The following is a 14,611-nucleotide window of genomic DNA, read 5'->3' as shown; positions in this document are numbered from 1 at the left end:
TGCTCATTGCACTGAAAAAAATAAGGGAAAATATAAGGGTATTACACAGAGGAGTTCCATAACCATATAAAAACAGCAGACCAAAGACATGCCATGAACCTTTAAGGTGACATCGAATATCCTAATATTTTACAAGGTTTTTTTTTAATATTACACATTTAATTAAGGCATGTGAAAGAAATGATATAATTAAGCACTGATTATAACCATTTATAAAGATATTATTTACAGTATAGTCATGGCTTTTGTGTATTATTAACAAATATACTTGTTTTTCCCTTTGGCTACAGCACTTCACAGATGTATATTTTATTACATATTTTCTTTTTCAGTGACCAGTAAAAATGGTGTAAAAACCTAGGAAATTGTAAAATCAGCGCATTGTTATGACCATAAGAAACGGTGTAAAATGTGAAAAAACTTCAAATCAGGTTTCATTGTATTATTTTTTTTTACTGTGATTAAACTGATATGGAGGGTTCATTTTCAAATGGCAGAGCCATTTTTAGCTCATGCTGTACATTACAGCTGCTGAAAATGACTTTGCCATTGCTGAAGCAACAAAACCAGGCGAGAGCATCATCATAGGATCCCTCCGCCGGGCTCATTGTCATTGCAAACATCCTCAGCTCCCGACAGACAAGTCCAAAACACTCCGGATAGGAGGCATTGCAAATCCTCATTCACCCGAGCAGCGATTGGCTGTTGGCTGCTGTCTATTATCAGTGGGCGGGGCTGAATGTCTCCGGCTGTGCTTCTGCCTTTAGAAGTCTACATTAACGCTGCAGAAGCTGTAGCTAAGCAACTGCGTAGGTTCCATTTTCTTCTTGGAAGTGACAGGGATACTCTAAAGTTAGAATGGTAAGTCATTTCTATATTTATTTCATTTTATTAAAGAACAAACAATGTAAAATCCTGGATTTTGAGCATATTAAAAAATCAGCAGAGATTGTTAGTGCTGATGTGAGGGGATGTGGAACAGCAGATCCTGTGCATCACATGGAAGGGAGCTGCTTGTCTAAATGGATTTACTGTATGAATATATAGGTATGGTATATATTTGTTTCTCCACAGTATTTATAGGTTATATTTTCTTTTGCTTGTATTTGCCTTTGTGCTTAACCAATTAAAGTCTAGGAAATACCCTAGTGTAAAGGATTGCAGGCATTTCTGCGTTTAAGATCAGGCGATGAATCAGTTACAAATATTTAGGGGAGAAAGCAAATTCTTTCTACAATATAATAGCAGGCGGCTGAATGAGCTGGGAGAATATGGACAGGCTGGGTGTCTGTGTATGAGACCTGCTAGGAAGATGGAGGCCATAGATTGCAAGGAAGAAATAGCTGTTAGAATGAACCTCCTGCCGCCATACTCAGTATCTTACTGCTTGTATAAACGTTACTTTAGAATTATTCATATTATTATTGTTTTTATAAATTTAGTGATTTTTTTAGAGCAGGACTGAAAAAACATTTTTTCAGGACTCCAAGTCTAAGGCTTAAAATATCCACAGTAAAAGTAAAATATTACTATTTAAAAGGATTTGTTATTGTAAACAACTGACGACCAAGAAATACTCTCAGGGCTGATACGTATTAACGTAACAGCTGGAAAGCTGCAGTTTGGACACCCCAGTTTACACGCTTTTACTAAACAGTAGGCCCGGGTTGCTGCATTGCCTGTGCCCCCCTGTTTGTCAATTGCGCCCCCTCTTTATACATTGCTTGTATGATTGTGATAATAAATTCTAAATATTCTTGCATCATACACCGTGCAGAACAATTAGCATTTGTAGCTGTAATCTTTTTTCCATTTGCATTTAAGAGATACAACATGGAAGAATTAGTACAGGTATGGGATCCCTTATCCGGAAACCAATTATCCAGAAAGCTCCAAATTACGGAAAGCCTGTCTCCCATAGACTCCATTTTAATCAAATCGAATTTTAAAACAGATTTCCTTTTTCTCTGTAGTAATAAAACAGTACCTTGAACTTGATCCTAACTAAGATAATATAAAGATAAATAATCCTTATTGGATGCAAAACAATCGTATTGGTTTTAATTAATATTTTATTATTTTTTTAGTAGACTTAAAGGAGAAGGAAAGGTAAAAACTAAGTAAGCTTTATCAGAAAGGTCTATGTAAATACAGCCATAAGCACTCACAGAAACACTGCACTGAGTTCTCTGTTAAAAGAAACAGGACTTGTTGTTGTCTCTTTGTTTTCCTGTGCCAGAGACACGCAGCTCTCTCCTTTCTCCTGCTCCCACCTCCCTTAAAATGCAAAGAACTCACCCCCCCCCCCTTAGGAATGTGGACCTGAGCCAATCAGCAGGAAGCTTCCTCATAGTCTTACACAATGAGCATGTACACGGGTCTTGGTCTTGGTGCAGGAGCGAGGCATTATGGGAACTTTCTTACACAGCTCAGCGTTTTTTTTTCCTATGAGGCTTCTGATCATCTGAATGGGAGAAATATGGGGAGACAAAAGGGCACTATTGAGAGAACTGAAAGTATGCCTGCAGCTTGAGATTAACTCTTTATTAGTCTTTCCTTTAAGGTATGGAGATCCAAATTATGGAAAGACCCCTTATCCAGAATACCCTTGGTCCTGAGTATTCTGGATAACAGGTCCTATACCTGTACCTCAGCACACTCGCTGAATCTAAGGTGGGAATTATGAGGATTGTAAAGGAAAATAATTGTTGTTGTTTGTCAGAAGTTCTGTAATTATTTCCCATTTCCGTTCGCTATATTTTATCTGGCATGTGCACTACCACTTCTTATATGTTGCCAGAAGTAGAGGTTTCCCAGAGGCTGCAACAGAACAGCACCGCCAACTATGGTTTGTTCTACATACAAGATGTTTTTAAAACAAAATACCAGCCCAGAAATGAAGGCATCCTTAAGTTCTGCTACATATGTTGTTTTATAATTATGTTATTTTACCCTTTATTAAGTTACTAGTAATGTTCTGTAAGCGGAAAAGCTATATCATGCCAACATTCCAGCTTAAAAAAACCCAGAGCATTTGTATTCCCCCCCATCCCCCCCCCCCACCACACACACACACACACACACACACATACATTCTACCCAGACGACTTAGGGAGAGATTGGATATTTATTAAAGTCCCAGTCAATCGCCAAGTTCATTTTACTGTTAAACCAGCATCATATTTTTATCTAATCAGCCAAATAATGTAGATATTATACTGCATATCTTTTATTATTATTATTATAATTAATATAGTACTATATGTAAATAATGTTTTGTTTTATAAAGAGTTACAATACACTCTCAACCTTTAGTCCAAGTGCTCTAAGCTAGAGTCCTGTCTGGGTCCGCTTTGGCAGACTTATGCTCGACACTGACCTGCAACCCAACCTGCACCTGTCACCCACTATGTACCCTACTCAGACCCTTTACCTGAACCGTCCTTCAATAAATTTACTTTCTACCTGACCTGGTGCCTATATAAATATGGCTTTTCAACATGAGCTCAATGATTAGGGTTTGTACATACTTTTTGCCTATTGTTTCAATTAAAGGGGTTGTTCACCTTTGAGTTAACTTTTAGTATGATGTAGAGAGTAATATTCTGAGACATTGTGCAATTGTTCTTCATTTTGTTATTATTTGTAGTTTTTTAATTATTTCATTTTTTGTTTAGCAACTTTCCAGTTCAGAGTTTCAACAGTTATCTGGTTGCTAGTGTCCAAATTACCTCAGCAACCAGGGAGTGCTTTGAATGAGAGACTGATATATGAATAGGAGAGGAACTGAATGGAAAAATAAGTTATAATAAATAACAATAAAATGGTAGCCTTGCAGAGCAATACTTTTTTGGTGGCTGGGGTCAATGGCCCCCATTTTAAGGCTACAACGAGTTTGAAGACGAAGACAAATAATTTAATTTAATAATAAAGATCAATTGAAAAGTTGCTTAGAATTGGCATACTTAAAGTTAAACTAAAGTTGAACCACCCCTTTAAGAAATAGCTATTGTTTCTGTTACCTCTCACACTTTGGGGCACATTTACTAATCCACGAATCTGAATCCCGAATGGGAAAAAATCAGATTGGAAACGAAAATTTTGCGACTTTTCATCTGCGTTTTTTTTTCGTATTTTGCGCGATTTTTCCTGTCGCCGTCACAACTTTATTGTATTTTGCGCAACTTTTTCATCTCCGCTGGAATTTTTTCGTATTGAGCAATTGTAAACAGCGGAAAAACCAATCCGATTTTTTCGCGACGGCGACGAAAAAGTTGCGACAATTCGCGAAAAAGTCGCGACGGCGACACAAAAATACCGATCATTACGAAAAAAACGCATTTGGACGCTTTTCGGACGTTCGTGGATTAGTAAATGTGCCCCTTTGTGTCACATCCTGATTCCAAGGAACTTCAGAGGAGCTGATAAAATGAATTACCAGCCCATTTAAAAGCCCCTGATAATGAGCTGCTCAAAGGTTCTTACTTAATGAAGGGAGGGGTTTGTTTGTTCAAAGGTAGATAGGGATCGCTAAACAAATTGTCCTGTTTATAATGGAATGGGGGTAAGGTCAGTGAAAACATTCAAATGAGTGCATTGTAATGGCAAAAAAGGCAAGATTGTAGAGGACTGAGTAGCTCTGATTTACACAAACCCAAAAAAAAAATCTGCCTCTAACTGTGTGATAAACAGGATTAATTTAAATGTTGTGCTATTTCTTAATCATGGCACATATGGATTTTGACTGCTGTTATTCTACTGGAAATGTAGTGCCTGAAGTGTATGTAATGGTGCCCTTCCCTTTAGCTGTGTATCGTGCTGAGCCATTATCTTTTTATCTTTTATAAATGACACTTTGTTCTGTCTTTTCAGAATATAGGGATGATCTCCATTACCCAGCATCTTCTTACTGATGACTGGAAGGGAGAAAGCCCATTACACCAGCTGTGCAGCATATTGGGCTGTAGAATGCATTAATGGGGAATATGTAATACAACGTGCAAAGTATGCTACAAGCCTAAATATCTACTTCTGGGCAGATTTATCAAAATGTGAGATTAGAGCTCACCACAGAAAAGTCACCCATTTATATATGCATTCCTGTGTGATTTTTATAAGCATATTTATCAAATGGTGAGCTTTCACCTTCAGCCATTTATAAATATGCTTCTAAAAAGTGGGTGAAATTTTCTGTGATGAGTTCTAATCTCACATTTTTATAAATCTGCCCCAAGATTAGCGCTTACCACAGAAATATTCACCCACTCTCTAATCATTCCTATGGGATTTTCTAAAATCCCATAGAAATAAATAGAGATTGGTTCATTTTTCTGTAGTGAGCTCTAATATTTTTGATAAGTCTGCCCCTTCAATTTAGCTAGTGAAATAACTTTCTTATTAGAGAGCTACAGCCCCGGAGGGCGCAAATGCTAGTAAATGAGTGCTAAGTGTAAAGCCCCACAGGGTACATTGTCAGCCTACGTATAAGCGTAGGCACACGCAGCCGATATCCGCCAGCATGCGGCAAGTCCTGTGTTAGTTGGTGGATATTGGCTATGTATGGCTGCATCTGGGCGGATTCAGTGCTTCTGGGTGCAGGCATGTATAGAATATTTTTCAAGTGAATGGGCAGATTCACAGTCTGTGCTTATAAGCAGGCTCACAGTCTGTCTTGTGGGCTTTACCCTAAGGGGCTTCTTATAAGTATAAAATGTTTATTGTTTTTAATTTTTTGCTCTAATTTTGCTGGCAATATATAATTAAATGATGATGATGATGAAGTTGCTGATGAAGGGACTTGTGCATTAGTGACACATCTTCGCTGGTGGAGGGGGGACAGGCAGACAATGAGATTGTGCTTATGCAGAGAGGGTGGGTGCTGGGAGTTGTGCATTGGAGTGAAGGTGATACTGGGGGAGCTAGTTGAATATCTAGCCAGGGGACTGCACAATATGCATATGGGTGAACATGCTAGAAGTTGGGTTCAAGAATAAAGTTCTACCTGGCCACAAAGTTGCTGATGTGGGGATGGTGCGCAGTGGTTAACTCATCTTGAGGGGATCTGGTTCCTGGAGATAATATTATGGCTTAAATTAACAATTATAAAGTATAAAGGGTAATGTACCCCTACTACTGTATATATATATATATATATATATATATATATATATATATATATATATATATATATATATATATATAGATGCAGGTATATGTGTCAGAGCAAAAAAAAAAAGTACCACACTCAACAGTCTCAGTTGGTAACTGATTTCCCTGAGGAAGATCACAATGATGTGATCAAAACGTTGGAATTTCTTATGTTTATTTATTAAAATCAGTTACTTAAACTGAGCCTGTTGAGTGCGGTACTTTTTTGTTGCTCTGTACACATTTTACCTGCACCCAGGCATGCTGTGTTTTTGTTTGGTTAGTGGTCCTCCATGCTCCATATGTATATATATATATAGGCCCTCAAAAGCAGTATGAGTATGATGGAAAACATAGATGTTGCTTAGTTACACATTAGCAACAAAATAAATAACCTCATGGAAGTGTGTCCAGATAAGGGAACATCTTTTATTTTGAATCCTAGCAACCAATACAGATAAATAAAAGATAATTAAGGGTAACAGAAGATTGGTGCAGACCTCTGCATTCTTCCTCAGGTGCCTTGTCCAGGCTCAGTATACCAGAAACTAATTAGCTATTAATTAACTAACTAACTATCAATTAAGGCAGTGCTGTCCAACTTGTACGGTGCCGAGGGCCGGAATTTCTCTTGCATACATGGTGGAGGGCCGCTAATGGAAGCCAGTTTTGACCACTCCCCTTTTTGAACCCACACCCACTTCAAACCACACCTATTTTATCACAATGGTGGTAGCACAGCAAAATCCCAAATGCTTGGTCCTTACTGTGGGGATATCAACCATCATTCATATGTGAAAGAATTATGTCATATTAAGATATACCCTTAAATTCCATATGCCTCCTCCTACCCTGTGGATAGCAGAGCAACCCCCAGTACATAATTACACACCGTAGGGACCATTTAATGGCTATTTCCAACTGCTAACAAACTCCCACAACAAACCCCTGCCAGGTTCACCTCCCACAAGCAGCATAGGGCAAGCAGAGTATGGCACACACAGGCAGCACTCTGCCTGTCCTATGCTGTCTGTGTGTGCCATACTCTGCCTGCCCTACCCTGCCTGTGTGTGCCATACTCTGCCTGCCCTACCCTGACTGTGTGTGTCATACTCTGCCTTCCCTACCCTGCCTGTGTGTGTCATACTCTGCCTTCCCTACCCTTCCTGTGTGTGCCATACCCTCCCTGACCTATGCTGCCTGTGTGTGCCATACTCTACCTGCCCTATGCTGGCTGTATGTGCCATATTCTGCCTACAGTACCTATGTCTGAGGTGTGAAGAAGTGAACAATAGGGGTGATTACAGTCTGGGCCTGAGGTGTGAACACTGCAGGGGGTGAACAATGCAGGTATTAAAAGGTGTGAAAAACACAGGGGATTACATTTTTAAACAATACAGGGGGATTACAGCCTGAATCTGAGGTGAGAACCATGCAGGGGGCCAGTTAATCTCAGTACTGATACCATTTAAAACTTACTCAAATGTAAGCCATCAAAGCAGCCAGACAGGTGGGGGGCCACACAGAGGGGGGTCTGCGGCCCGCGGCCCGCCAGTTGGACAGCACTGAATTAAGGCATCCTATGACAAATATGTAGGTGGTAAAGCTGGCTCTTTCCATTGAGATCACCTAATTTTAGAATTCTTGCTCCTGTGAGGTTTCCTAAGCTTCTGTGGGAAGGAGTATTCTGTTGTACTGAACTCTTTCATACGCCAGCATAATGGGCAAAATTGAGCAATTTTTTATTACAGGTATGTGACCTGTTATCCAGAATGCTCGGGACCTGGGGTTTTCCATATAAGGGATCTTTCCGTAATTTGGATCTCCATAACTTAAGTCTACTAAAAAAACATTTTAATATTAAATAAACCCAGTAGGATAATTTTGTCTCCAATAAGGATTAATTATATCTTAGTTAGGTACTCTTTTATTGTTACAGAGAAAAAGGAAATCATTTTAAAAAATTAGAATTATTTGCTTATAATGGAGTCTATGGGAGATGGCCTTTCCTGTAATTCGGAACTTTCTGGATCCCGTACCTGTGCAAATATTTCTCTGATTTATGGGTTAATCTACTTATGACTATTATGGAATTAATGACAGTAATTGGTATGTATTACTGCAGTGATGAATCCATAACGAATAGGAATTTTGCCAATAACCTAAAAAGCTTCTAGGAAAATGTAAATCGGGTTGCTACCTGAGAGGGAAGAACATTAAAAAGATAGGAAGGTCTGTGTTTTTTACTTTTCAGTATAGGTGGCAACCCTAGCAACACAGGGGGGACACAGATTTATTATCAGGTCAGGTCTGGGTGAATTGATGTAAGAACCCTCCTGTTAACTATTGTGCATTTCTTGCATCAAAAGCATTTTTTTCAATCTCATGCAGGATATTTATTCCACAAGCATGTTTTTTTTCAAAAAATGAAAAACTCGCCACCTACTGTAAAACCTGGTGAGCTTTCTTGGATTTTTTTTCATCAATTGTTACATTCTGTATGTGTTACATTCTGTAATCTGTAAGACATGGCTCTAAACACAGCACAGACAGCCCTGATTTGCACTGGGTTTGTCAAGATTTCTCATCATCCTTATCTATCACCAACTTATTTCACAGCACTTTATACATCATAAACATAAGTACCTACCCAAGGGGAGCTTATAGTTCAACTTTCTTATTACACTAACACTCACTATCTCAATAACTTAATTATTCTTTGTGACCACTCATTTAAAACTGTTGTATAAAAGGCAAACTCTGGCCCTGCCATTCCACATGACCATGGGGTCTGCTTCCTCTATAGTTACACCACTGGGCTTACATACCTCCAATGGCCCTCTTAGACAAACCTCTGCCAATAATGTTGGAATATGGCAAACTCTTTGTTTTAGCCGGAGTGCAGTATATTACACAACAGACTTATGTTTAGCTATGGCTCAGAGCTTCTCATTATGAAGAGATTGTGGGAAACATCGTCATTTTAGCAGCTCTAAAGCCATACAGTGAAGATCCCAATAGTAACGCAGGCCAGTTCTGTTTATAGTCAGGGAATTACAGAGATCACTTAATGATGGAGCAAAACCATCTGCCACGTTTGGCACTTGTGATGTGTTCTAAAAACAGCCTCCTTACTAGGCACCTTATGCCTAAGAATTACATTAGGAGGCAAACATTAAAATGATTAATGATGTGGTATATAGTCCGGTGTCACTGGTTTAAACTTGCGTGATTATATGTTACATACTCAGGGCAGTGCTCTGTAAACCAGTTACAAAAGAAAGCTACAGACTGCGCAGTAATCCTGCGTCAGTAATACTTATTTTTTGCACATGACAAATTCATATCAACATTTAGGAATATAAACAACATTTTCATTGCTATGCAGTGACAGCAGCCTTTCCATGCATTCAAATATGTAAACTAAGTTTATGCATATCTTTAATGTGAATCTTAGCCCACCATGATCTCTTAATGGCATCCTGTAATTTTTATATATACTCCTGGACCTCTTCAAAATAGGCCTGCGTGGGCAGCAGTTACCCCAAACAGGTACACTGGAAGTAAACTAGTGAAGCTTGCTAAGTATAAGTTTAAGGTGCCACATGCTTAGTGAGACTGAGGGACTGATTTACTAACTTATTGAAAAATGTCACAAGTGCAGTATAACCACAAATCTTCATTTTCTTTTGGTTTTTTTTAATTTTTTTTAATTATTTACATTTTTGTTTTTATTCATTTTCAAACCAATAAAGTGCTGCAAAACTGTGGTAAAAAAGCAATTAACTTGCTAGTGCTGTGAAGATTAACTTTCCATTTAAATATGTGGCATTTCAACAGGTTGAGGATGGCACAGTTTTTAATCTCTGATTTGAATAAATCTTGCAAAATTGCACAGTGTGATTAGTGCCTCATCTGCAATGGAGGGAGAGGAAAAAAAAAACAATTTTAAACATGACCATAGTGCATCTTCTGGCAGGAAAAAGAGGCTGAACCTCTTATAACGTACGCCCATTCCAAGTGTATATTATACAACTAATTGCCCAAAAGGTGGTTATACTAGAAGATACAAGACACAGCTTTAGTGGTAGAGAAAATACTATGACCCAGATATTAATATGCATGGTTTAGTAGTAAGCCACAGACTGGTTACATATTGCAGTCAGGAAGGATTCCCTTGTCTTTTGCAATCTGAAGTCAGATTTAGATTTTTTTTCATCAAAAAATAAGTACAAATTATTTCAAGGACTGAATGTGATAGATCGCCAATTGCTTGGTTTCAACTACTGTAATTATTACTCTGCTTCATATATCAGATAGAAACGTGCAAGTATCACTTTAGGGACCATAGCAATATATAAATATAGTAATGACAGAATGATTTAGATGTAAGTGTTTTTTTGCTTTATCCACTCCCACTTTTGACTAAAGAATTGATCTCTTTTTCTTCTTTTTTGGTAGTATGGATTTGTGAACCACGCCTTGGAGCTGCTTGTAATACGAAACTATGGTCCAGAAGTGTGGGAAGACATAAAGTAAGTCACCGGTTGTGCCATGTTGCCCATTGTGGAAATATAATCAGCTTCAATGGATTTTTTAAATTTTGAGAAACTATGGCTAGAATACAGTGGGCCTCATTTACAAATTGGAGTTGCAAATAAAAACAAAAAAGGTCAAGCCACCATGGGTTTTTTTAGTTTGCACCCTGTCCTGTACAATGGGTTCCTCCCATGAATACAGCACTGCATGTAGGTATTTCCCATTCTGTGCCCTATTTTATTTGGTTCCTGTTATTTATACAGCACCAACACATTTCCCCAGTGCTTTACAAAGATTATACATCATTTACTGGCCCAGAGTAGCTTACTATATAATGTCCCATTCACACTCTGTGCTCAATTTAGTCAGAAGCCACTTAACCTGCCTGTATGTTTTTGGAGTGTGGGAGGAAATAGGAGTACCCAGTAGAAACCCACACAGACACAGGGAAAACATACAAACTCCTTCCAGATAGTGACCTGGCTGGGATTGAACACCAAACTGCAGTGCTGCAGGGTAGAACTGATACCCTGACCCCTTAGTGGTTCATCGCTTGCATCTGGCACCTTTGTAAAGGACATTGTACATTGAGAGAGTACAAAGCAGTAAATAGGAAGATCCAGCTTGAGGGCAACTTAGAATAACATTTTGTGAAGTTTACATTTTAGTATATTGCCAGAGGTTCTATAGGGTGACTGTTACCATAAATGTATATGTGTAACTTTACAAGCTTAGCTAGGGATTATTTTAGAGAGTCAGAGTCAGAGTATGAAGACCTCTACTCTGTAGGAAAGGTCATTGAGACTGGCAGTCTCTCACAACCGTCTCCAAGGGGATGACACTCGTCTTTGCTTAAAATAAAACATAATTCATTAAGAGCTCATATTGAACATGATCTGCTTCATGTCATTTAAAAGTGAGTTTTCAGCTTCCCTGTGAAGGTGGACCTGGATAACAAACAAGATCATAGTTTAACATATTAAAATATGACAAATAATGTATTAAATAAACATGGCAATCTACTATTAACAAATATAAATAATGAGCAAATAGTCAGTTAATATTTGCAATGTTATATAGCATCTAATGCAGGACTTAATTTGGAAAGGTAACAATTATTAATCCCTTGTTCCAATATCCCACTAAGATTCAAGAGTTGAAGTCCCAAACATACGTTCCTTACACATCATTGCTATGGAATGCTGGGAGGCATTCATTCCATGGGAGTTAGAGAAGTCAAACGAATCCTCCCTAACCTGGGTAATTCTTCACATGCTAAGACCTGTGGCTGAACCCTGCTAGTTGAAAATATACTTAAATTAAAAAGCATATTTATCTTGCAAGAATACATTTTGCTGATAATAAGTTATATATCACATAGGGAAACACATCTAAGGGTTATGGTGAATACTAAATTACGGTAGTGATTGTTGCTTCTGGTTCAGTTCTAGCTAGCATTGTTCTGCACGTGCTCATATGAGATAGGATGTCCTATTTCTAATTACTGTGAGGCATGTAGTAAAATTATAATCTAACCTGTTATAGCATTTCTTTTATTTGCTGGGGGATAAAAAGGTCTATTCAGCTCAACTGTAACATTCTTTGTACACATTTTTTTAATCAAAGTTAATCTAATCAGGTTTGTTTCCTTAAAAGTCCTGGAAAGTAAAGAAAGAACATTAAACAATGAAATGAAGACAATAACAGAAAACCAAAATCTTTGTTTCAACAGACAAGGTTGCCTTAAACTTTGGGGCACATTTACTAAACTTTATTGTTTTTTTTCGGAGTTTAAGAATGGGTTTTTGCCACTACACAATGTTTCTGATATTTCATGTTCTCTGAAATAAATTCCCATAATTCGTGAATTATTAACATTTAGTTATTTTTGCAAAAAAAAAAATTAGGCAGGTTTGATCTGTCAAATACCATTAAATCCTATGGAGGCTTAGAATACTAGAGGAATAGAATAGTCAGTGACAGCCTGTCCTTGACACATTTTCAAAAGGTTAATCAAAAAGTTAATCACCTCATTGTTTTCTATTTAACCCAGTTTCAAGGGAAATTAGTCCCATCATTGCTTTTTTACCCTGTTTCAAGGTGAAGTTAATCTCATCATTGTTTTCTATTTCACCCAGTTTCAAGTGAATTTTAAACACGTTGTTTTCCAAGAATTAGTTCCAATGCTCCTAAAATGGCTACTGGAGCAATTCCTGTTTGGGAAAAATAATGAGGATTCATGGAAACAAATGTCCACTTAAACTTAAATTTTTCTAGACAATATAAAACATTTTCAAATTTTAATGATACTGGCTCAAAAAATTGGTGATTTCTAAATCGTAAACTTGAAATTTTCATAAGCCTGATAACAGCATTATCGTGATATTTTATAAATACAACTATGATTAAGTTTAATTCAAATTTATACCATGTCGAGTTTATACGACTTTGAAGGCCAGAAAAAACACATTTTAGTAAATCAGCCCCTTAAAGACCTTTCCAAACGATAAGTTTTTCCCTTGATATACCAACATAATAAGGTGGGTGACATTGGGCTGACGCAATTAATTGGCCCTTGGGCCAAACAAATTCATCACAGCGCTGGTATGCCGGCAATTGGAGTGAGAACTGCATCATTAAAGGAGAAAGAAAGGTAAAGTCACTTGGGGGTGCCAAAATGTTAGGCACCCCCAAGTGAATTTAATCGCTTACTCCGTACCCTGGGCTGGTGCCCCTGTACAGAGAAAACCAGGGCTGTGGAGTCGGAGTCGAGGAGTCGGAGGCAATTTTGGGTACCTGGAGTCAGAGTCGGAGTCGGCAAAAAATGAACCGACTCCGACTCCTACTAAATTTAAATGGGAATAAAAAAAAAATAAAGCAAGTTTAAATGTCCCAATTCACAAACAGCCATAATTAATTTCTTCTCTGCTATAAGAATAAAACCCAATGCACGCAGTGCATAAACAATCACGTTGAGTGACCATGAAGCATGCTTTTCATTGACTGTATGCTTCACTAAATGGGACGTTACGGTGTGGCAGCTCCACTGCGTCATGTTCCTCTGTTACTGGGAACACAATGCCCACTGGGAACTTAGCCTAACTCTCACTGATAACTAATTAAGTAAAACAAATTTGCAGGACTAGAAATACTTGTATACGTGAAGGGAATGGATAATCAATAGTTTAAGACTGAAGCTTTAAAACATTTGAAAAACTGCTGTAATTCAGCTGTAATGTTAGCTTAAACTTTAAACATGACTATGGGATTCTAGGGAAATCAGTAGGCGTAGGAGTATAGATACAATTGTCTATCAGTTTATCAGTTCAGTTGTGTTTTAAGTGCCCCTTCCCCCCTGCCCCTTCCTGGATGTATAAAATACATTAGCATATTAAAAACAGAGGAATCGGAGTTGTGGAGTCGGAAGTATCAGAAACTGAGGAGTCGGAGAATTTATCTACCGACTCCACAGCCCTGGAGAAAACCGCATCAGCCCGGGTAGCAGCGATCCCTTCCTCCTTCCGGGTTCCCTGTGCGCGCATGCGCAGTAGAGTGAAAAGCCGAACTTTTAACAGAAAAGTCGGCTTTTAACTCTACTGCGCATGCGCCAACCGCTGGCATTTTCAGTAAGGAAGCTGGAAGGAGGAAGCGCTGCGCTCCATGTACCCCGGGCTGGTGCTGTTTTCTCTGTACAGGGGCACCAGTCCGGGGTACGAGGTAAGCGATTAAATATTCAATTTATGTCAGTTCAGTCATTCACATTCTGACTCTTGAAAACTGTGCCTTATTGTTAATATTTTTATAACATATTGGGCCTGATTCACTAAAGGGCGATAAAACGTGCGCTATTTTTATTGTGCGCTAAAATTTTTACCGCGTCTTAATTTTGACGAATTTTCGCACGATTCACTATAAGCATACTCGC

The 14,611-nt window shown here is 38.2% G+C and overlaps 1 protein-coding gene across 2 annotated transcripts in view; it reads left to right on the top strand.

The window, feature by feature from the left end:
* Positions 1 to 752: 752 nt before the first annotated feature.
* The window catches only part of gucy1b1 (guanylate cyclase 1 soluble subunit beta 1), a 38,001-nt gene continuing 24,142 nt past the window's right edge, over positions 753 to 14,611 (top strand). For both annotated transcript variants that reach the window (XM_004911157.3, XM_002933474.4), the window contains exons 1-2: positions 753 to 861; positions 10,609 to 10,682. In XM_004911157.3, coding sequence (XP_004911214.1) covers positions 859 to 861; positions 10,609 to 10,682 — 77 coding nt within the window. In that variant the 5' untranslated portion in view covers positions 753 to 858. The remainder of the gene's footprint in view (positions 862 to 10,608; positions 10,683 to 14,611) is intronic.

Source organism: Xenopus tropicalis, chromosome 1 (assembly GCF_000004195.4).
Source record: "Xenopus tropicalis strain Nigerian chromosome 1, UCB_Xtro_10.0, whole genome shotgun sequence".
NCBI classification, from domain to species: domain Eukaryota; kingdom Metazoa; phylum Chordata; class Amphibia; order Anura; family Pipidae; genus Xenopus; species Xenopus tropicalis.
The sequence above is the reverse complement of the archived record's forward strand: the minus strand, read 5'-3'. Positions and strand labels throughout refer to the sequence as shown.